Below are 22989 nucleotides of genomic sequence, written 5' to 3' on the forward strand. Positions count from 1 at the left end.
CTGACACAGATAAATCGTTTGCCAAGTCTGGCTTTGGAAACAATTAATTTTAACGCGTGTTAAAGCTGTGCTTACGAAGCTCTGCGTTTATGGCCGCTTGCTCCTGCGACATCGCGCAGGCTGAGACAGCGCTCGTAAATTCTCCTGCTCTCTCCCCAGCGCTGCCGTCCCCGCAGCAGGGTCCGTGGTTGCCCACCCCCCTCCCTGCTGCCTTCTCCTGCCAGCGATGCGGCTGGTGAACACGCGCCGGGTTCGGTGCAAACCCACCCCTGGTCCCCTGCCCTGCCCTTGGGCTGCTGCTCCCCGCGAGCGCGGGGGCCCCGGGGAGATGCAGGGTCAGCTCCTCTCCCTGCCAGCTGGGCACGTTTGGGGTGAGGCACGATCTTGGTGAAACCCCGCAGCTGCCACCACGGGTGCGTTTGCGTTTCAGCATTTTCTTTGCTTGATGCCATTCGACGTCCCGGTGAGGAGCGACGTGCTCGTGTCGCTGCCGATGGGTTTGCTGAGCGCTGCCAGCCGGACCTGGGCACCCTTCCCCTGGGTTTTGCAACCAGCACAGTGCCAAATGTCTTAACAGGGTTGGTGACTGCCCCACTGAGCCTGTTGGTTATTGTCACCTCTGTCACGGAGCTGCTCGGTGCATAACGTCCCGCCAAGGGACCTGGGCAGGACAGAGGGTTTGCAGGGTGGGTGATGGGAGCTCAGCGTTTGCTTCCTAGTTAAGGCTCCCGATTACTTTAATAGCTAAGGCTCACAATTTCTTTCCTCTCCGGCTACACGGATGGGGAGAAGATGACCCCGCAGCGTGGAGCCCCTCAGCTCTGCCCGCAGCAGCTCCGGAGCCGGAGGGGCTCGGACGCGTGTGTCTCACCCACCCCCTGGTCCAGGCTGTGCTGCTCCACGGCGTTAGGGAGATGCTGAAGGACGGGCTCTCGGGGCGGATCAGCCACCCCAAGCACATCACCTGGTCGCTGCCAGCCACCAGCCCAGGCAGCTGCCGGTGGGTTCCCACTGTGTCGCTCCAAGGGAGGTTCAACCAGAGAGCAGATAGAGGCAGAAGCATGCAAAGTTTGACAGTCCCTATAAAATTTTTATCCCAGCTCTCGTGCCTGAGCAGAGGGCTTTGTTTCTGTGCATTTGCTTTTTGCACGTAAGAGCCTTGCGAATTAAAAATCTGACTTTTCAACCTGATAAGAGAGTCCACAAGAAGCCCCGAGGAGCTCTCAAGGGTGTGTGACGCTTTTTACATGTTGGGCAGTTTCCCCACAAGCGGTCAGGCCGGCTGGGAAATGCCAGCGGGTGCCGGTGGGTACCAGGATGGGGGACTCCCGAGCAATGAGGGTCTCATAAAACCCCTTCCCAGCTTGCTGCCTGATCAGCTCAGCACTAACGCTCGGTAAATATTTGTTTATCCCTCTGTTGTCAGAGCGAGTAGCAGCTGCTTTCCAATAAATCACGATTCGGTGGCGTGCGGCAGGCGGCACGCTGGGCTGGAGCCGGCACCGCGTGCGCAGGGGGGTCGCACGGGCGGAATAGAATGGGGTGGTGTGTTTAATGACTGACGCTGTGGATTTTGCTCACCTTGGTCTGTGCCTTGGCTTGGTAATGTGCCTGATTAATGAGATCTTGATGACCTCTTCCAAGCAGTTAAAAAGACAGTGATAATAGTAGCACTTACTTAAGAGACTTGTTGAATACAGTGAAATAGGAGAAACGGCTAATTCATTGCACTTAACTCCATTAGCAGCTGTAATAGTAATGAGCAAACTTCGTCTTGCTCAGAGTCTAAAGCCGAGGCATCAGAAACCAATCCCTTTGAGCCTGCACTTAGCAGGCGTGTGATTTATAACCCTGCCTGGTGTGAATAAGTGAGTTTGCAAAGGGCTGCGGGTGTTCGTAAGTAGTAGGAGAGGCGGGTGGCAGATGCACTGAGCAGGGATCAGTCTTCCCTGCACACCCTTAGTCTGGGTGTGCTCGATCCCAGACCCCACTGACCCCCGTGGGGAGGAGCCTCCAGCCTTGACGAGGCTTTTCCCGGTCCACGCGGTCATGGGCATCCACCCGGCACGTGGGGACCGGCAGGAGGGCTGTGGGTGGGAGTCGGTGATGGAGACCAGAGCGACTGAAGATGAAGAGCCCGTGGTGGTCACGGCAGTGAACGGGGCAATTTCGGTTTCATCTGCGGCTCCTCCCGGACGGTTTCTGGGAAGTACCCCGGCGGGTGGCTCTCTGCCACAGCGCCTTGTCCCCGTGCCACAAGTCACCAGCGGCTCCAAATGCCAAGTGACGTTTGGAGTCGGTTGGCAGCTCCTGGGTTTTTCTGGAATGGCCAAGTGTGGTATCTTAGCAACAAAGGGAATTTTTCTCATTTTAGATCAGATTTGTTTTTTAACAGCTTCAATGCTGAATGTTGCTCCTACCCGGGCAGAACCAGGGCATGGGCGTACCGGGGCTGTCACCCTCGCTGGCTCCTCTCTGCTGCAGCCACGAGGGGTTGGAGCAGATAAAACATTGCTGGGGGACACTGCTCCAAGGCCACAACTTCTCAGAGAGGCTTTGGATGTTGCAAAGTGTGTGGGAAAGGAGAAGTTTGCAAGTCGGATGTCAACCAGTTGCACGTGAGTGAAAGCAGAGCCCTTAACCCGAAGTAGATGTGGCCCTGTGGGTCGCATCGGCTGCTTTGGTAGTCACCGGTGTGCCACGTCTTGGTGCTCACGCCTGGTGGTACTGGTGATTTCATACGGTGGGAGCATCTGGGAGCCCAGGGCTGAGCCCGGGGCCTGCTGTAGGCTGCTCTGGGGGGGTCACCCAGCCAGGACTGGGGGGACAGGGCTCCCGGGGGGCTCCGGGTCTGACCTCCCACCCTGCTGACGGGCTGCTCTGGGTGCTCTCCCCGCAGGGTGCAGGTCGAGTTCTACGTGAATGAAAACACCTTCAAGGAGCGTCTGAAGCTCTTCTTCATCAAAAACCAGCGATCGAGTGAGTGCTCCTTGTGGGGAGGCCGAGTGTTTGCCAGGAGAAACCAAACCCTGCCCGAGCTCGAGAGCTGTGCTCCGTCCTCCTGGGACGAGAAGCCATTGCCATCTGCTGGTGGCTGTTTCCCCGCGTGTCCCCAGTGCTGGCCACCCAGCCCAGGGCTGCTGCTGCCTGTTGGCCTTTCTGTTGGGTGTTGGCCAACTTGGTTTGGGGGGACGTGGTTGCATGGGGAGGAGGGGATGCTGCCTGACACCGCTGCTCGCTGGGGACAGACACAGTGTGGGAGCCAGCTGGGAAGAACTGGCCAGGAGCAGGATGGGCATCAGGAGCTACCCGGGGGGCGGGGGGTTGGGGAGCAAATGTCCCTGCCACGGAGCCAGTGATGCTGGAGGTCAGTGGCTGTGGGGACGGCCGAGGCTGGCTGTGAGTTACCTGCTCCTGCTTCAGCCATCCGGATTAGCCTCCACTTGACTAATGGTGTTTTTATTTTCTTTCTCTGAGATGTCATTAGCTGTCTGGAGGGAATCCACTCGTTAATTTATAAATTCACATTTTCTTTTCCTCCTTGCATCCTGTCGTCTTGTTAAAAAGCTGGAGCGCAGCACAACAGGGTGCCCACGGGGAAGTTTTTAATGAAAATGTGATGAATTTCTCACTTGTAATTTGAGTAATAACCCGATGAACTGGCTGGGGAGGGAGAGCGGACAAAGCAGCAGCTTTTGCTTGCCGTCCCTCCTCCCACAAGCTGTTTGCAGCGTGGCGAGCGGAGCGGGGCCCTGGCCCTGCCTGTCTGATGCTTTTTAAGGCATGCCTGCTAACGAGGGGGATACAGTCCAGCAGCTTGTTTGTCTCTCACATCTATTTGGGCCAGCAAGGAGCTGACTCATCGTTATTTATTTCTGTATTAGTCTCCTATATATCTGTCCCTGGGTAGGATGCATAGAGCCCCGGGCAAAGCGTGAGCAGCGTTTGTGTGCTGCCCTGTGGCTTCTGCGGCTCGCCTGGGGCTCAGCGGCGTCCTGCGGTGCCCGGGGCCCTGCAAAGCTTGGGGGGGAACAGAAGAGGCTGTGCTGTGGGGCGCGGGGGGTGTCCGGGGCGCGGGGGGGTGCCCGGAGTGCATGGGGTGTCCAGGGTCCCTGGGGCACATGGGGTGCACAGGGTGCATGGGGTCCCCAGCTGGGGGATATGGGGTGCCCAGGGTGCATGGGGTCCCTGGGGGACATGGGGTCCCTGGGGCGCGCTGCCTGCCCCACGCCGTGTTCCCCTCTGCCACAGGCCTGAGGATCCGGCTCTTCAACTTCTCGCTGAAGCTGCTCACCTGCCTCCTGTACATCGTCCGCGTCCTGCTGGACAACCCGGAGGAGGGCATAGGCTGGTGAGTGCCGCTGCCGCCGGGCTCCCCACGCTGCCCCGTGCCACGGGAGCACAGAGGCAGTGGCAGCCGCTCGCAGCAGGTGTGAAGATGCACGACGGATGGTTTTTCTCACTCGCAACTGTTTGAATTGGTAGTTCTAGCCAAACCTGCCGGTCTGGTGGGCTTTGCTCCCTGCTCAAACCCCGTGGACAGGTGTTGGGCATCCACTGGCCCTGCACAGCGCATGGGGGGAAGGTGGCGGAAAAATTCAGCATCACGTTCATTTCCAAAAGCTGTCTGGCTCTAACGGTCAGGGCGCAGCGTGGCCTTCAGACACAGGCAAGAGCTCACGATTACAGGGCATCACATGCAAGTATTTTCTGAATCCTGACGCCCTTGAAGACCCTTATGCTAAATCCCATTTGAGCATTTGGGAAGGAAATATGTTTTGCCATTTAGATCCCCCGGGTGACAGATGATTACATACATCAGCTTTGCTCTAGGTTTCAGTATAAACCTATTTTTAATATGTCCTTGCTTTGTTTAGCTCACATACAGTGTGGGGGTTTTTTCGAGAGCTAGGAGAATTAGCAATCTGATTTTCTCTTTGTAAAGGAGACTACCAAGTGGATCTGCATTGTCCAAAAGTGGTTTCAAATCTGTAAGAATTAAGTGTGACTGGAACCAAGTGTATCCTGGTCAGGTTTAGCCCAGCTGCAGTTCAGGGCGTCCACTTCCCTGAGGATGTGGGGCAAAATAAAGGCTGGCCGGTGGGAACGCATCCGTCACAACACGGCTGGGGAGAGGTTGCCTTGTGCTGCCTGCCTGGATGGCTGCTGGGGGCCCAGCTAGCCTTGTCCCAGAAGCCGATGCTCATCAGCTTTTGCTAATTGTAACCTGGTAATTCCCAGCTGCAGCCCTTTGTCTGAGCACTGGGCACAGGGATCCCGTTCCCAGCGAGTCGCAGCATCTCTGGTACGGGTTGAAGTACCTGACTGGTCTTATTCTCCAGTAATAACGTGTTAAAAACTGCCCAGGTGACACAGTCTCCTGTGGAAAGCCCTGGCTGTAGGGACCAGTGTGTGTTTGGAGCTGTGGGAGTGTTGTCCGGGCGCCCCCAGCATCAGGACACAGCGGTGAGGGCACCCCATGAGCCTGGGGAGTCAATGCCGGCACCCCTTTTCCTTCCTCCCCCCCGCTGACTGCTTTCCCCTGCTTTGTCTTTCTCTTCTCCTAGCTGGGAATGCGAAAAGCAGAATTACACCACGTTCAACCAGTCCACGAAGATAAACTGGTGAGTCGGGAGTTGCTCCGGCGCTGGGGATGGGGGAATGCAGTGCTGGACGTGGCTGGTGCTGGCAGCTGCCCGTGGCCATTTCTTGGTCGCGGGGCTGCTTGAGGGATGCGGAGCAGCATCCCAGGATCAAATCCATTGACAGGTGCCTGTGGCTGCACCCTTGGGAATGGCTCATTCCCAGTGCAGAAGCTGCCGGAACAAACTGTGCAGTAAGGAACCAGCGCCAGTCCCGTGCTGCATCCTGCATCAGCGGTGCATTTGGTGGGGGGTAAGGGCACTGCTCGTTGGGCTACAGTTCAGATCCGTTTTTTTTTTAATTTTCTTTGCAGGTCACACATCTTCTGGGTGGATAGAAAAATGCCGCTGTGGGCTGTGCAGGTGAGTGCCCAGAGCAGGAGCCCAGCAGGAGCTGGGGTTTGAGCTCTGCCGCCAGCGGGTCTCTGCATCCTCCGCCTGCGCCAGCCAGGGGCAACGGGTCCTCTTGGGCAACAGAAAATGAGCTGGGGCTCCTGCTGGGAGCAACAACATGGCCCTGGGTGAAAATCCTAGGGACCGACAGGAGGGGAGAAGCTGTAGGAAGATAAAATCCTGAGGCTGGCTCAGCTCCTGCCCAGCCTGGATGCAGCTGTACCAGTAACGGGCTATTTTCAGGCTGGGCGGCTGCCTGGGGAACGGCTCGTACGAGGGTTGAGCACCCGTCAAGGGCTGCCCGTACGCCTCTTGCTGACGCTCACATGTCTAACCCGAACGGGTGCAGGGAAAGCAAACAGACAGGCTTGTGTCTGCGGTACCCATGGGCTCCTCATCGCCCAGGGCTCGGCAAAGCTCTGGGCGACCCACGGTGCGTCGAAGGAGCCCTCGGCAGCCTTTGCCTGTCTGTCTCCGCAGGTCAGCATAGCTTTAATCAGCTTTCTGGAGACCATGCTGCTCATCTATCTCAGCTACAAGGTAGGTGCCCGGGGGCGGGCGGTGGACAGTGATGCGCGGTCTGGGTCCGATCCCCCGCTGTGAATTCATTTCTCTCTCTCTGAGCTGTCTGAAGCCTGCAGCGTCCTGAGAGGACGTTTGTCTCGGCGATGTCTGAGCTGGCTGTGGCTGTTTTCCTTTCTCATTCCCCCTCGGGCTGCTGGATAAGTGTTTGGCAGAGCGGAGCTGGGAGATCTCTTTTTTTTTCCTGCCTTCCTTTAAATTCAGACCTGTTTTACAAAGGGTCGCTGCTTTTTTTTTAGGGGGGCCAGATTGAGACGTGCTGAGCTTCCTAAGGCTGAGGACCTGGAGCTGAGCTCAGCAGCGTGACCCCTGCTTGTGCCGAGGTCTGCTGCCTCCGGAGGCGGCCGGCACTGCTCCAAGCCAGACAGGGAAAGGCACAGGCTGGCTTCTTTGGATCAAAGGCCCTTAAAATGGCCAAGAAAAGTCACCTTAGCAAATGGCATCTTGTCAGGGTCCCTGGGACAGTTGGCAGAAAAGGCTCAGACCCTGTGTCACCCGCCTGGTTTGGGGCGATCACCAGCGATCTGTACTCGTCACTCTCATTCTCTGTCCTTGCACAAAGTGTTGATGTCCCCTGGCTTTGGGCAGCAGCGGTGATGGACAGGGGGACATCGTGGGAAGGACCCATGGCCATGGGAAGGTCGTTCCCACTCCAGCGTGTCTGCCACCGGCACTGCAGGCAAACCGGAGCATCTTCCTGGCTGTTCCGGCGTTACTTCCCCCATCTAGCAGGGTCTGGGAGCTTTTAATTGCCCTTTGGAAGATTTTAAAGCTTATTTAATTTTTATTTGTTCTCAATTCCTCAGGGGAACATCTGGGAACAGATCTTTCGCATTTCATTCATCCTTGAGATGATCAACACGGTGCCATTTATTATCACGGTGGGTGTTTCCCAGTGACATTTTAAAGCAAATTTAAGTTTAATTAGTACTGTAGTTTTGGTGGTGAAATAAAGAAAAATGGATGTCTGGCCAAGTAGTTTTTAAAGCTGGCAGTAAATTTTTTTCTTCAATATTTTTCAACATAATGACTTTCTCTGGAGATTTATCCCAAAAAACATCATCAGTTTTCTGCTGCTCCGCTGCAGCCGAGGGAGGGGGGCCACTTTTGGAGGTCGGTGCTTAGTTTGGAGACGGATCCTTCCCAACAGGGGCTGAATTGGCTGTTTATAGCTTTTTTTGTTGAAGAGCATGGCTTTTTCTCTGAGTAACTCTTGTTTTTGTAGATATTCTGGCCTCCTTTGCGGAATTTGTTCATCCCCGTGTTTCTGAACTGCTGGCTTGCCAAGTACGCCCTGGAGAACATGATTGTGAGTGACCGGACGTGTCCCACCCCTGTCGCCCTGCGTCCCTCTGCCCTGGGGACGCCGAGGGCGGTGTGGCCGGGAGGGGGGACCCTCACCTGCCGCCAGCTCTGGGGCAGGTTTTGGGTGCTCGGTGGGTGCAGCCGTGCCGGGGCTGGTGGGAGGTGAGGCTTGGCCAACTGGTGATGCTGGGCTGTGGACCTGAGCAGGAGGCCTTCGGTGTCTGAGCCGTGTTGACTCCGTTGGCTGTGTATTGACAGGGACAGCCTCTGGCTGTCCCCGGGATATGGTATCACAGCAGGATGAGCTATTCCAGCCATTCCCACGTGCCCACTCGAGCTGTCTCTGCCGGCAGCAGAGCCCAGGCCCGCTCACAGAAATGTGCATCTCTTTTCAATGGCCAAATTCTGGCCTGACCTTCATCTGGGGGGGCATTGCTGGAGCAGCAAGACAGCAGTTGGTACCCTCAGCCTCCCTGAGCTGGTGGGAGCCCTCTCCTCTCTTCCCAGAACGACCTGCACCGAGCCATACAAAGGACCCAGTCTGCGATGTTTAACCAGGTGCTCATTCTGATCTGCACCCTCTTGTGTCTCGTTTTCACGGGGTGAGTGTTGCTTTTCATTTCACTAAACCATCTTCACCCAGGGGAACCAGCTTTGCACGTCCCGGGGGTGACTGGCGGAGCCGGGCTCTCGTGGGACTTCCAGGAGAAGGAGGTGGGGTGGGACCTTCCCAGCTGTGGTGGGGTGGCATTGCCAGGACATAACGTGGTGATTTGGGAAGGCAGAGGAGTTTCTGCCTTTAGGCAGGGTCTTCTAGCCCAATTTTTCAGCCTGGGAGGTCTGTGCACACTGAGGACAGCATAACTATTCAGGGCTGCTGATTGGATCGAGCTCCCACATCTCTGCCATCTTTCCTTCGCTAATGGGGCAGTCCCAGTTCCTTGGGATGAGTTTTGGAACTGGGGGAGCCATGGCAAGGAGTGTGGCCCAGGTTTCCATGTGTGTCCATGGGCTTTGGCTTGGGCGCAGCTACGTCTGCTGGAGCTTTGGGAGGACACCCTGCACCACCAGCCCCCGGCGCCGGGCTCCTCCCTGCCTTGCTTCGTTCCCCGGCGCACTGAACACTGGGAAGATCAATTCCTATTTTAGAAACTAATTATCCTCCCTAATTATATGATTTTAACAGAAACATTTTAACGGGCGCGTATGCGGATGAGGGCGTTGTCGGAGGGAGACGGGTGATGGGGACACGAGCCTCAGAGCGGGGCTGCGAGTGCTGTGGGGTCGAGGGCAGGGACGGCAGCTTCCCGCTGGGATGTGTGTGATGGCCCCTTCACTGGGATCCATTGCACCCACTGGCTCCGACCGCGCTCTTCCTCCCCACCAAGTTACATGGCTGCTGAGCTCATTTGTGTAACAGGCCACTGGAGCTCCTGCTAATTAACTGGGCCCTTTACCCCGCGCGTTGCCAACAGCAAGGGCATCTCTTTTTGTAAAGGAGTCAGTTCTCATCGCCAGGTAACTTAGCTTTGAATTAGGCTTCTTGAATCTTCCTCTGGCTCCCTTGGTCTGGATTTGAAGCATGTAATACCATTAAGTTGCTGAACGACAGGAAATGAAGCTTTTAGGCTCATGAGTCTTTGGCAATAAAGACGATTCTCTGATGTGAGTGACTAATGCAATTTCGGAGCTCATCAGTGCTCCCTGCCCGTGGCACCTCCTGCCCGCGGGGCCATGGATGTGTTTCTTGGTGGATGCGGCAGGGCTAGAATTCAGGTCCAGGACAACTTAGATGAGACTTGTGTTTAGCAAGATGACTTTGAAACTGCAGGGATGGGGAGTTACGCTGCCTGCCTTATCTTGGGGAGCGAGGCAGCAAGGCGGCACGGCTTTGCAAGAGCAGCGGCACAGGGCCGGGAGCAAGTGCCGGGATCTGCCTCCCGCATCCCCCCTTCCCATGGGCTGAGTTCCCCCAGAGCCTTACTGGGACAGCTGCTTGCTTCCACATTTTGGTTTTTTGCAACGCAAGGGCAGCCCCCAGGTGATGCTGTCCGTGGCACAGCCTTATCATGACCCATCACCCGGGACCTAGACTTCCCCGTGCTGCTTTGGTGAGCAGCCACATCAAACTCACTCCTGCATCTGTAAGCGCCGTTAGCTGTATCACTTCTGTTGGTAACATAAATCCACTGCTGATGCTGACAGCGTGTTACAGGCAAATTTCCTCCGCGGACATGGGTGTAAGTCACCTTCTAGGGTTCCCCACTGACCAGCAGGAGCTACGGGCACTGCCCGTCCCCCAGGCAGGGAATTGCTCACTGTGACGTGTGCTTTTCCCTGCAGGACCTGTGGCATCCAGCACTTAGAAAGAGCAGGTGAGAAGCTCTCCCTCTTCAAGTCCTTCTATTTCTGCATCGTCACTTTTTCCACCGTGGGCTACGGAGACGTGACACCAAAGATCTGGCCTTCCCAGCTCCTCGTCGTGATAATGATTTGCGTCGCCCTGGTTGTGCTGCCGCTGCAGGTTAGACCCACGTGGCCGAGGATGGAGAGGGATGCAGAGCCTGCAGCCGGACAGCCCCACCGATGGAGACGTCAGCTCTCTGCTTTCGTTTGCAGTTTGAGGAGCTCGTCTACCTGTGGATGGAGCGGCAGAAGTCGGGGGGCAATTACAGCCGTCACCGTGCCCAGACAGAGAAACACGTTGTCCTTTGTGTCAGCTCCCTCAAGATTGATCTCCTCATGGACTTCCTCAATGAGTTTTACGCCCACCCGCGCCTGCAGGTGAGGACCAGGCGTGTTCTCATGCGTTCGGCCAACGCTTGCCCTTGCTGGGCACGGCCGGGTGGCTGCTGGTGGCGAGTGCCCTGCCCGGCTACAGCGGCTGTCACAAAGAATGAGGTAAAAACCATCCAGCCCAGCACCAGGCAAGGAGAGGCGACAAGTGGTACCCGAGGGCCACCTCACTTTCTCGTCTCAGTGGTGGGGCGCTCTCTGCCCCGTTTTCTGGCCAGGCCTGTCACAGCACTGCGTCAGCACATGGAGAGGGACCAGAGGGACTTTTCTAAATGTAATGATGTCTTTACTGAATGAAGAATCTCAGACCGAACAGAACATGTAATTGCGAAACCTCAGTGGATTTACCCAGCTCTAACTGGAGTATCTCCACGCAATAAGTGATCTTCAAGCAAGTGACTGTGCCTTTCCATCTCCCCGGGACGAGAGCATCACGGTCGTGTTTCAGATTTGCATTTCGTTCCCACACTCACTTATGCTTTGTTACCATCGCCCGGCCTCGATTCCACACGTTCAAGCTTTAAAATCCTGCTTCTTTCTGTAATTGCAAGAGGCTCCACTTTGCCGTGGGCATGCAGAGGTGCCTGCGTTGGCTGTGTTATGCAGAATGGAGTGGGGAAACTGCTGATGTGTTTTCCATGACCCTTGCAGGGCCCTGGGGCGGGGGCAGGGGGTGTCACACATGGGAACAAATACCAGAAGCCCCAGAGAGCTGTTTGCTCAGGCAGCAAAGCCCCGTTTCTCAGCTGGCTGCGGCAGACGTGCGCGGGACGCCCGGGATGCCCAGCCTGCCCACCCACGCGAGCCTCTCTCTTTCAGGATTACTACGTGGTGATACTTTGCCCGACAGAGATGGACATCCAGGTGCGGCGGGTCCTGCAGATCCCTCTGTGGTCGCAGCGAGTGATCTACCTCCAGGGCTCTGCGCTGAAGGACCAGGACCTCATGAGAGCCAAGTGAGCAGAGGGACATGCTGCACATCCACGGCGAGGCCGGTCCTGCCGCGCTGCCCTCGGAGCCGCAGAGGAGGGTCCCCAGTAATGCCAGCCCAGATGCATGATGATGGGCGTCCCTGTGTGCCTTCGCTGGGGTCTCGGAGGGGGCTGGCAGTGCCCTAGCTGGTACAGGCAGATGCTCGGCTTCGCTGGCCCATGCAATTGATGGGGTCACTGCTCTCTGTTCGCAGGATGGACAACGGAGAAGCCTGCTTCATTCTCAGCAGCCGGAACGAGGTGGACCGCACCGCGGCGGTAAGCCAGGGCTGGGGGATGGCACAGTCGGAGATTATTCATTTCTCAGGCTGGAAGGGACCGGGGTGATCACTGCATCTTGCCTCTGCAACGGTCCCGGTGGGCAGGCAGTGACCGCAGAGAAACACAGAGGTGGCATGGGGACCGCATGGGGACACGCAGCAGCATGTTGCTGGTTGAGCCCCTGCGGGCTCACCTTTCCTCTGCTGTTACAGTTTCCCATCGGTGCTGGGTTTTGGGGAGCAGGGAGGGAGGCTATCCCCCGTTAGCAGTGGGTGTTGGAGGAGCCCTTGCCGTACAGTTTATCCTGGGTGGAGAAACATGGGAGAAAATAAGCCATCAGACAAGTACTTCTTGCGCTTCTCCTTGGCTAGGACCACCAGACCATCCTGAGAGCCTGGGCTGTGAAAGATTTTGCTCCAAACTGTCCTCTCTACGTTCAGATCCTAAAGCCTGAAAACAAGTTTCACGTGAAGTTCGCCGGTGAGTCAGAGGGGCTGCATGGCAGCGGGTGGCACTGCTCGCTTCGCTGGTCTGGACTGTCGTACCTGCCATCGCAGACCTTTCCAGCGGTGTTTCCGTCTCGGAGGAGTCCGTGACCTGGTGCTGAGACTCCTCCCGGTTGCTGGAAGATATTTTAGGGCCGTCAGCCCCTTTATTGTGCTGCACACCGAAGCCTGCAGCAATGTGGATGGGACTGGGGTAGGGCTGGCTCCGGGCTGCCCCAGTGTGGGCTGCGTGTGGGCGCACCAGTCCCATGTGTGACTGGGTGTGTGTCCCCACAGCGGTGGTGGCCTCAGTGGGCTGGTGTCCACCTGGCTGGTTTCCAGCCTTCATCCCTGTTTTCCTGCCTGCATTAATCCCATTCGTGGTGTTCCCTGTGGGCTGTTGATCAGCTGAAAACCCTCCTGGACTGGCAGGAGGAGGAAGCACCCAGTCCCCGCCACCATCCCAAAATTACCGCGTCCCTCGGCATCCCCCTCCCTGCCGTGACGCTCCCCTCTGCCTTTCAGATCACGTCGTCTGCGAAGAGGAGTGCAAATACGCCATGCTGGCGTTGAACTGCGTCTGCCCCGCCACCTCCACCCTCATCACGCTGCTGGTGCACACCTCCCGCGGCCAGTGAGTCCTGTCCTGCCTGCCCCTGCCTGCCCCTGCCTGCCCCTGCCTCCCCTGCCTCCCCTGCCCCTGCCTGCCCTCTCCTCCGCCACCCCAGCCTGAGCATGGAGGGACAGCAGAGCTGGTGGTGGGGGCTCCGGGTGGAGGAGGGTGGGAGTCTGGTGGGGTTCTCGGGGAGCACGCTGGGACCTGGGATCCCCCAGCCAGGTGGGGAGCAACAGCCAATATCGTAGGGGGGAAACACCAGTGCAGGTGGGCTGCCCAACACCGCCTTTCCAGAGACTGGCGATAAAAATGTCTTTATCCTGGCGTGGTCCCGCTGGAGGGAAGGTTCATTCACAGCCCGTGCGAATGCTGCAGGGCATTTGGCAGGTTTATATAAAGCACAGCTGGAAGGAGCTCCGCTGGCCCAGTAAAGTGGTGGCGTGGGTCCTGTGCCCCTTGACTAGTCAGAAATATCTGAATTTTGGGTAATGTCACATCAAAAGAGTTATGAAACATCCTTCCCAGGTGACTCCCGCCCCAAGTTCAGAGATATTTGCCAACACGGGCTCTGAACCCTGCCTCTGTGCCCCTCCGGGAGCCCTCATTAAATAAAAAGGCCCTTAAAATCAGAAATGAAAACGAGCTCATCCTCAGCCTGTGAACACCGACAGCTTGTGGGAATGTGTCGCTGTAACCTCACCCCCGTGGGTCTAAATGGCAGCTTCGGGGTTTATTAGCATCCCGCCGTGCGGCTCTGGCCCGGGAGCTGGCTGCCTGTGCCGGCACCGGGGGGATCCTCTCCTTGCACCCGGGGGGTTCCTGTCCCAGCACAATGGAGGGGTCCTCTCCCATCACCATGGGGGGTCCCGTCCCGGCACGCTGCTGCTGTTGTTGCAGGGAGGGCCAGGAGTCGCCGGAGCAGTGGCAGCGGATGTACGGGCGCTGCTCGGGCAATGAGGTCTACCACATCCGGATGGGCGACAGCAAGTTCTTCATGGAGTACGAGGGGAAGAGCTTCACCTACGCCGCCTTCCACGCGCACAAGAAGTGAGGGCGGGAGGGGCGACGGGCAGCGTGTATCTGCCAGTCTGCGTCCCTGGGGGCTCGGGGCTGGGGCTGGAGGGTGCTGTGGGGTCCTTCGTGCAGGGACAAAGCCCCGAAGGGGTTTTCTCCAGCTGTGAATGCCCACGTTGTGCTCCCGGCACAGGTACGGCGTCTGCCTGATCGGCATCCGGAGGGAGGAGAACAAGAGCATCCTGCTGAACCCTGGCCCGCGGCACATCATGGCAGCGTCCGACACCTGCTTCTACATCAACATCACCAAGGAGGAGAACTCCGCCTTCATCTTCAAGCAGGAGGAGAAGCAGAAGAAGAAGGGCTTTGCGGGGAGAGGCACCTACGACGGCCCGTCCCGCCTGCCTGTGCACAGCATCATCGCCAGCATGGGTGAGTCGGGGGGGCCTCAGCGGGGCTGGGGGCAGGGTAGGGTCCTTCACACACCGCTCCAGCTCTCTCCGCGAGTCTGGTTTCATCTCCTTCCCCAGGTTTGGTTTTATTTTACAAACTCCTTGCCATGCCCCCCCACCTGGGTATTGCTGGGAGCCACAGAAAATCCCTTTCCGTTCCCTGTCCTGGTCGTCTCACCAGTTAAACCCACACTGCTCCTTCTACCCTGGGTGCTCTCAGCAAGCTCAAAGATCATTACTAAAGCTCGTGATGTCCATTATCATTAACAGCATTTGCATAAATCCCCCAAGCCCTGGCTGGAAGAATACATGCTGTTGGCCACATCCTAAATCCCGTTTATGATTCACAACCCGACGAAGGGCGTAGTTTGCTCTGCAGCGAGTGGTGCATTTTTGCAAATAAAAAAATACCATGAGTCATTACTTCCAGCTTGTATCTGGGGAGAGCGAGTTTCGGGGCTGCCTGGAGAGGCTGCGCTACACGAGCAGATTATATTTCAGGGAAATAATTTATGCGTTTGTACTCATGAGCAGCAATTTGCATAGATTATCCCCCAGCAGGCCACAAAGCACTTCGCTGAAGAGCGTTTGTCAGTGTTCTCGTTACGTGGCTCGTTCGCAGCGGGACCTTTGGCAAAGAGTAACGAGAGGGAGGGAAATCGCGGGAATGCAAGCAGGGCAGCGGTTCCCGGCGAGCCCGGCGCCTGGGCTTTGCTTGCTGGGAAGCTCCCCATGACCCTGACCATCTGACAATCACCGTTTGGCCAAGACTCAGATGAGACCCTTGGCAGGAGGTGGCTGGGGGACAGGTGGGGTGATGCTCCCCGGGGCCAGCAGCCTGCATCCACCATGGGAGCGCGGTGCCCCCGGGGAGACGCTCCACAGCAATGCCCAGGTGGAAGTCGCTGGTGGGTGCCGTGCCAGCACTCCCCGTGCCCACGACGGGGTTAGCTTCATACGGGCTGTACTTGACAGGCAGGATGCACAGTCCCGCACGCTCCACCTCGTCCCCGCGCAGGACCGCCTGGGCACGGTGCTTTTCCGTGCTGCTTTGCCGACGCAGCTCTTTTCACCTCCTTATAGCGTGTTCGCTGTGCTTCCTTCCCCATTGGGTCCAGGTACAGTAGCCATGGACCTGCAAAACACGGAGTGCCGCCCCGCTAACAGCAGCAAGCTGACGTTGCCGGCAGAGAACGGCTCGAGCAACCGCCGGCCCAGCATCGCGCCCGTCCTCGAGCTGGCCGACACCTCATCCCTGCTGCCCTGCGACCTGCTCAGCGACCAGTCGGAAGACGAAATGACGCAGTCGGACGAGGAGGGCTCGGCCGTTGTGGAGTGAGTCGCCCGCCTTCGGTTGAGCCGTCCCGCCTTTCTGAGGGATGGGGACCATTGCACACGATGGGCGTTCAATGGTGCCTGAGGGATGCTCAAGTTCAGCCCCTCTCGGCTTTTTCTGAGCACACCAACATCTGTAACACGGGCAATCCCCGCCTTTCCTGCTCTTTTGGAGGAGTCTCCTCCGGGTATCAGCGAATTTGCGCTGAGCCAGACACCGCTGGGGATGGGCAGGGTTGTTCCATCAGTCCTCTCGCCTCCCGTCACTCACCAACAGGAAGAGGATCCTACTCTCCATTGCACAGAAAGAAAAAAATGCAAAATAAATATTTAGTCCAGCTTTAAAGCTGTTAGTTTATGGCAGTCAGCTAGGCACTTGCTTTACTGGTTACCTGTGTGGAAGCTGCCGGAGTGATGTGAGGAGCTCACCGACTATCTGCAGACTCACAAACTGGCTTTTAATTCATGCCCACGTGTAGCTGCTCTTTAAATGAAAATTTCTGCTTCTGGGTCCATCAAAAATACAAATGGTGATTTTTTTTGTTTTACTTTTTTTTTAAATATCTGCTCACCAAAACAAACTCTAAAAATGGACCGTGGGTTTTTTTTGCTTTTTTCTATGGCTCAGCATCACCCCCCTCTCCTGGAGCGCTCTGCTCTGTCCCCCTTCAGCTGTGCTCAGTGCTCCTACCTGCTCCTCGGCCCACGCTGGGGACACCGCATATTTACAATCTCATGACCCTTTGCATAGCAAAAGAGATTCCTAAATATGTGTATTTTGTAAAATTTCCGACTACTGTGGGAAAGTTTTGCAAGGCATTTGCCAGGGATGTGCTTGACCCCTGGGTCTGCTGCTTTTAACTGTTTTTCCCGGCGTCTGAGTGTCGTGGGAAGCTCTCCCCGTGTCCTCACGCTGCTGGGTTTTCTCTCCGCGGCAGGTACGTGAAGGGCTACCCACCGAACTCCCCCTACATTGGGAGCTCCCCGACTCTGTGCCACCTTTTACCGGAGAAAGCCCCTTTCTGCTGCCTGAGGCTGGACAAGGTACGATGGGGCTGTCTGGTGGCTGCATCCCCCCCTGGAGCAGGACAACTCCGTGCGTGGTGGGTGGGTGGCCGAGAGCCCCGCGCTGAGTCCCTGCGCTGCCTTCCACCGCACAGGGCTGCAAGCACAACAGCTTTGAAGACGCCAAAGCCTACGGGTTTAAGAACAAACTGATTATCGTTTCGGCGGAGACGGCTGGGAACGGACTGTATAACTTCATCGTCCCCCTTCGTGCGTACTATCGGTCCCGCAAAGAGTTGAATCCAATTGTGTTGCTGCTGGACAACAAGCAAGTACTTTTCCACGCATGTTTTCCATCGCACCGAGCCCTCCCCTGTGTTTTCATGGGCATCTCATTCCGTGGGGATGGGAGCGTGGGGCAATGGCGGTGCCGCTGCTGGGTACCTCAGCTGATGTTGGCCCTGGGGACTCCTGAGTGGGTTTTGTGTCTGTCTTTGCCCCATGGACTTGGTGAACCACCTTGTTCTCTGTTGCTCTTCCTCCAGGCCCGAGCACCACTTTCTGGAAGCCATCTGTTGTTTCCCCATGGTTTACTACATGGAGGGCACGATCGACAAGTAAGTGTTTCCATGTGTGGCTGTACAGCGATGCTTAAATGTGTTACATTTACCCCAGCCTAGACTTTTGGGTCATCCCATGAGAAGCCCCCGGGTTGGTACCATAGAGTTGAGCCCACCCTTGGCTTCTCGGTTTGTTGAACATCCCCCAGTAGATGGGAGCAGGGGAAGAGCTGGTGGATGGGAGCAGCCTGGGCTTGCTGTAGCGCTGCGCGTCGCAGCGTGCTGCTTCCCTGTGTCGTTTCCAAGGGCTGACCCTGCGCTCTTCTCTTTGGGAACTGCCCAGCCTGGACAGCTTGCTGCAGTGCGGCATCATCTACGCCGACAACCTGGTGGTTGTGGACAAGGAGAGCACGATGAGCGCTGAGGAGGACTACATGGCGGATGCAAAGACGATTGTCAATGTCCAGACCATGTTCAGGTGAGGGGTGACCAGTCTTCTGGCTTGGTCATAGCCACTTACCTCTGCTGGAGGTAAGACCAGGAAGGGTGGTGATGGCTGGGGTGGTGGCTATGGGCAGTGGAACACACCTGTGGTTGGGCTCGCTCTAGGAAACGACGTCTAATCTGCTATTTCTGACCTCAGAGAGGCACAGGGATGGTTTTGATCTTCCTCAGGCTTTAAATGCAGGGAGCGCTCTCACTTCTGAGTGAGCTGCAGGACAACAGGTCTCTTTCCATTGCAGGCTCTTCCCCAGCCTCAGCATTATCACGGAGCTGACCCACCCCTCCAACATGAGGTTCATGCAGTTCAGAGCAAAGGACAGTTACTCTCTTGCCCTTTCCAAGCTAGAAAAGGTAAGAGAAGGTCTTCTCCTGTGCATGGGGCTTGGGAAATCAATGCTGAGAGCAGCTACCTTTGAGCTCCTCAAGGTCCTGTGCTCTTCTGCGTGCTGCAGCTACCGTAGTTGGTGTGCATCTACCTGAGGTGACCTGCAGCAAGCAAATACATGGCAGCCAATCTTTGGACCAGCTACCTCTTTCTAAATGTTTATGTATTTATTTGGTCGTTGGCGTTTGGGCTGCTTTGCCTACCGCTGTGCTGGGCACACTGGACGTCTGAATCAGGTTTAATGCTGTGACTGCAGCGAGGGGGGCAGTGGGGTCACTGTGCTGAGACAGAGCTTCTGACAAGGGGGAAAGTACCCCTGAACCAGACACTGGGGCATGTGAAAGGGCCCCATCCAGCCCGTGTCAAAAACCCCAACCATGTCTCACATGTTTCCATGGAGGAAAAAACCTTCTTTCACCCAGTGTAAGGATGCTGCCCTGGTTCCCTGCTGGCACAGCCACCAGAAATGCTATGCTGGTGTCCTCCCATTTTCGTGAGTCTTCTAGTTGCTGTGCACGGGGGAGGCTGCGTGGTTTTGCTTTGCTGAAGGCCCTGGAAGGTTGTGAACAAGCCCCTGCCAACAGCGTTTGCCTGTGAGTGCTCACGTCTCCCCTTCGTCTTCCAGAAAGAGCGAGAGAATGGCTCCAACCTGGCCTTCATGTTCCGGCTGCCCTTCGCGGCCGGGAGGGTCTTCAGCATCAGCATGCTGGACACGCTGCTCTACCAGGTGAGAGCCCAGTGGGCTCTGGGTGATGCACCCCTGCAACTCTGGCCGCCCCTTTGCATCTCGCAGTGAATAACCGAGCAAACCTTTCTTCCTGCCCAAATGTCTCCCCCCAGTCGTTCGTGAAGGACTACATGATCACCATCACGCGGTTGCTGCTGGGCCTCGACACCACGCCGGGCTCCGGCTACCTCTGTGCGGTGGGTGCCAAGTCCCTCTGGGTTGAAACCATGGGGCCAAATCGTCGTGGATCTGGTGGGATCTGTCACAGGGGTGGAGGGTCCCCCTCTTCTGGGGAGTCGGGGGGAAGGCAACATTGGGCAGAACATGCCAGGTCATCACTCCCCTCCATCGTGTGAGGGGAACCTCAGCACTACCAAGAGCCCAAAAGTCCAAGAGCTGCCAAGGACCAAAGTCCCCGTTCTGAAGGCTGAGGTTGGAAATTGCCCCTGGTCTTTTTGTGGAGTCCAGCTCGCTTTTGGGATTGACATTGCTGAGCTGGGATGAAGCTCAGGAGCAGCCCTGGGGTGCTCCTCAGCAGGCTTCTCTGCACGGCACAGGGTGGTTGATGTTTGTCCTCTGTTGCTCAGATGAAGATCACTGAAGATGACCTGTGGATCCGGACGTACGGCCGCCTCTTCCAGAAGCTCTGCTCCTCCAGTGCGGAGATTCCCATTGGGATTTACAGGACAGAGTCGCACATGTTCGCAACCTCTGAGGTAGGGGCTGCTGGTGGTCCCAGCCGAGCATCGCCGCCCGGCAGAGATGTGGTCCATGAGGCTGGCCGGGTCCATGAGACCCCTCGGACCTGGTTGCAGGTGGGGAGGTGAGAAGGAGCAAGGGGAGGGGAAGCTCTGCCTTCACTTCGTTAGCGACCCCACATCTGCATTACAGTGATGGTGTCCTGGTTCCCCAGCGGGTGGGTGGAAATGCCCGACCCCGCGGGCAGCAGCTTGGCTGTGGGCAGGTAGCGGGATTTTCTCGGCACAGCACGGAGTCCCCGGGGAGCGGGGGGATGTGGCTGCCCGTTTGCTGGACTAACACTTTATTTTCCCTTCCTTTTTCCCCGCCGCAGCCCCACGACATCCGAGCGCAGGTGAGTGCCGCTTGCATCTAGCCCCGGGCGCTTGGCCGGTGTCGGGCATTGCCCTGGCTGCCCGCGCTGCCTCCTGCTCCCCTCCCTGACCCAGAGGCCGACCCGTAGGCAAGCGGCTGGGCTGGCTTGCCCAGTGGTCCTCTGGCTACCAAGAGCCACTGCATGCCTTGTCCTGGCTGTCACCTGCCAGCACGGTGCTGCCTGTCCCCGTGGAAGGGCGATGCCGGCTGAGCCGCAGCGGTCCGGGAAGAGAAAAGTCCTCGGTGCCTTGAAGTGTAATTAACTGGGATAAGGAGCTGGAGAGTGAGCCAGGCTCCCTTTTAAATACCTTCAGTTTTCAGCTTCGCAGGAAGCAGCTACAGGGAGCCGAAAGTTGACATTTAATTAAATGCAATCCACCTCTTTCTTAGAGATGCTTTCAACCGCTTTATTAATAAATTCCTGCTCACCAGTGGGGATTGCTGTGTCGGAGATGCGGCAGCACGTCTGCCGTGAGATGATGGAGAGGGAGACAAGGGCACGGCTGTCCCTTGGGCAGCCCAGGGATAATCGCGTGAGAAATGTCAGGCATCCATTAGACTCCACTCAACAGTGCTTATCCCAGATCTGCCGGCCAGGTAGTTTTAGGAGTACAGAGATGATGTGCTGGGAAAGCGCGTGTGGGTCAGAGGAAGGATCCCATCCCATGGGAGAGATCCCACCCCATCAGGGACAGGACAGACCCCTTTTGCCCCATCCCCCGTCGTCCCCCCCTCCGTGACCTGCTGGGCTTCCAGTCACAGATCTCAATCAATGTTGAGGACTGCGAGGACACGAAGGATGTCAAGGAGCACTGGGGCATCAAGACCAGCCACCACAGGAACTCGTGCTCCAGCGACCAGTCCGAGCACCCGCTGCTGCGGCGCAAGAGCATGCAGTGGGCTCGCCGCCTGAGCAGGAAGGGCAACAAGCACTCCAGCAAGACGGCCGAGTGGATCAGCCAGCAGCGCCTCAGCCTCTACCGGCGCTCCGAGAGGCAGGAGCTTTCCGAGCTGGTCAAAAACCGTATGAAGCACCTGGGCTTGCCCACGACCGGGTACGGTAAGTGCCGTTCGGTTGCACTTCTCTGCGGTGGTGCATCCCGCTGGTGGGCTCCTCAGGTAACCCTGTGCCGAGCCGAACCCCAGGCTGACCCGAACCCCAAGCTGATCCGAACCCCAAGCTGATCCGAACCCTAAGCCGAACCTAACCCCAGGCTGAGCCAAACCCTGCGCCAAGCCAAACCCCAAGCCCAGCCTAACCCCGCAGGCGCTGCCAGGCCCGGCATTCCCCAGCTTGCTTGTGCTTCTGCAGACGAGTGCGTTCGAGGCTGAGGTCCCGCAGCGCAGACACCCCCTGCCCTTGCCTGCCACCCCCGTTCCGGGGCTCTGGGACGGGGCCAGGCAGGAGTTTGCGGCGGCAGAGTAACTCTCTCCCTTCTGCCTGCAGCTGCCGTGCAGCCTTCGGGCGCGATGCCCCGCTTGCCCCCCTGCTTTCTGGCCGTGCAGGAATAAATGGTGGTTCAGGACACACTGCCTCCAAGTCAGCAAAACCTGTCTGCCCGAGAGCCCCCCCAGTGCGGCAGGGAGAGGTGATGCCCCGTCAGCTGGCGCAGACCCCTTTTGTTATAGACTTTAATCCTTCATAAAGCTCTTCCATGGAAGACATTTCGGTAGCTGCAGGGCTGAGTGGTTTGCTCCATTGTGTGTGAAACCGGTGTCTCCGGCCGCGATGAGCCCGCGTGGCCCCGGGCGCCCGCAGCGCTCAGGGTCCCTCTGTGCAGCCGTGTTTCTCGTCAAGCTTCTCACCCGCCCGTTGGTGCTGGCGTCTGTGTCCCCCCCACCGGACAATCCCCCACCCCTTGGTTACGACAAAGTCTGTAGCCCACAGCTTCCTTGGTTGGTTTGGTTTGGTTTTTTTGGTCCTTTTTTTTTTTTTTCCCCCCCCCTTTCTTTCTTTTAAGCCATCCTGTGCTGCTGCCTGTTTGCTCCATCCTCGAAGAGCATCCGTCTGCCCTGCGCTGGCCCCTGCCCGCACGCAGGCTGGCACTGTGCCCCGGCCGGGACGGGAGCTGATTTGGGGAGGGGTGTAGGGGGGAATTCCTCCTCTCCCATCTTGGCTTCTCCCTCACAGCCCTTTAGGGAGGAGAAAATGTGAAGAAACTCAGCGCAGGAGGGGGTTTGGAGCGGAGGGCAAACGGGCTGGCTGTGGGCATCGCCATCCTCCCGGGGGAGGGAGGCAGGAGAGCCGGCTTCCAGCGGGGCAGAGGGGACACAGGGCACGCCAGGCGAGGGCTTGCAGCCGTGCATCACCCCCGGCTCTCTTTTTTTCCAGCATTACTAGTCCCAGAAGTTTCTGCTGCTTTTTCTGGGGGGCTTCCAGCTCCCTGCAGCTCTGTTGCAGAGTCCGGAGCGCGGCTGATGGCATTCCCTGCCTTAAAAAAAGCTGGTTTTACGCAGGTGCTGGGCGTGGGAAGCTGGGGAACAGGGTGCACCCGAAGCAAGAGCTGACGCAGCTCTTGGGTGCTGCTGAGGACAGGCCATGGCATCCCAGCACCGGCGGAGGTTAAGGCAGAGGCGGCTTCTCCCCCCGTACGGCCTCGGCTGAGCATCCCGAGGGGCCGCCCCACAGCCAGCGCTGCCGGGATGCTCGGGGCACCCTTGGCTGGGTTAGCGTCAGAGTTCTCACCCTTCTCCTGGCCGATCCGGCAAATCTTGGCCGGAGCAAACCGGGGGAGCTCCGGCAAGCGAGGAGGCAGCGGGGGGTGCAGGACCCGTCGGGGCAGGAGGGCGATGCCTGGCAGGGACCGGGGTGTTGGGGACCG

At 57.6% G+C, this 22989-nt stretch overlaps 1 protein-coding gene across 26 annotated transcripts in view; it reads left to right on the forward strand.

Moving 5' to 3' along the window:
- The window catches only part of KCNT1 (potassium sodium-activated channel subfamily T member 1), an 89042-nt gene that overhangs the window by 60223 nt on the left and 5830 nt on the right, over positions 1 to 22989 (forward strand). For 12 of the 26 annotated variants that reach the window (XM_074608219.1, XM_074608225.1, XM_074608235.1 and 9 more), the window contains 27 exons: positions 2900 to 2979; positions 4252 to 4351; positions 5568 to 5624; positions 5957 to 6005; positions 6516 to 6575; positions 7424 to 7498; positions 7843 to 7926; positions 8430 to 8524; positions 10266 to 10446; positions 10542 to 10706; positions 11538 to 11674; positions 11905 to 11968; positions 12343 to 12451; positions 12982 to 13090; positions 13970 to 14119; positions 14280 to 14518; positions 15657 to 15873; positions 16812 to 16917; positions 17034 to 17206; positions 17424 to 17495; positions 17782 to 17916; positions 18182 to 18293; positions 18953 to 19054; positions 19168 to 19251; positions 19642 to 19770; positions 20127 to 20147; positions 20924 to 21227. In XM_074608219.1, coding sequence (XP_074464320.1) covers positions 2900 to 2979; positions 4252 to 4351; positions 5568 to 5624; positions 5957 to 6005; positions 6516 to 6575; positions 7424 to 7498; positions 7843 to 7926; positions 8430 to 8524; positions 10266 to 10446; positions 10542 to 10706; positions 11538 to 11674; positions 11905 to 11968; positions 12343 to 12451; positions 12982 to 13090; positions 13970 to 14119; positions 14280 to 14518; positions 15657 to 15873; positions 16812 to 16917; positions 17034 to 17206; positions 17424 to 17495; positions 17782 to 17916; positions 18182 to 18293; positions 18953 to 19054; positions 19168 to 19251; positions 19642 to 19770; positions 20127 to 20147; positions 20924 to 21227 — 3209 coding nt within the window. The remainder of the gene's footprint in view (positions 1 to 2899; positions 2980 to 4251; positions 4352 to 5567; positions 5625 to 5956; positions 6006 to 6515; positions 6576 to 7423; positions 7499 to 7842; positions 7927 to 8429; positions 8525 to 10265; positions 10447 to 10541; positions 10707 to 11537; positions 11675 to 11904; positions 11969 to 12342; positions 12452 to 12981; positions 13091 to 13969; positions 14120 to 14279; positions 14519 to 15656; positions 15874 to 16811; positions 16918 to 17033; positions 17207 to 17423; positions 17496 to 17781; positions 17917 to 18181; positions 18294 to 18952; positions 19055 to 19167; positions 19252 to 19641; positions 19771 to 20126; positions 20148 to 20923; positions 21228 to 22989) is intronic. The other 14 variants (XM_074608220.1, XM_074608226.1, XM_074608233.1 and 11 more) reach the window with 5 other exon arrangements.

Source organism: Larus michahellis, chromosome 15, assembly GCF_964199755.1.
Source record: "Larus michahellis chromosome 15, bLarMic1.1, whole genome shotgun sequence".
NCBI classification, from domain to species: domain Eukaryota; kingdom Metazoa; phylum Chordata; class Aves; order Charadriiformes; family Laridae; genus Larus; species Larus michahellis.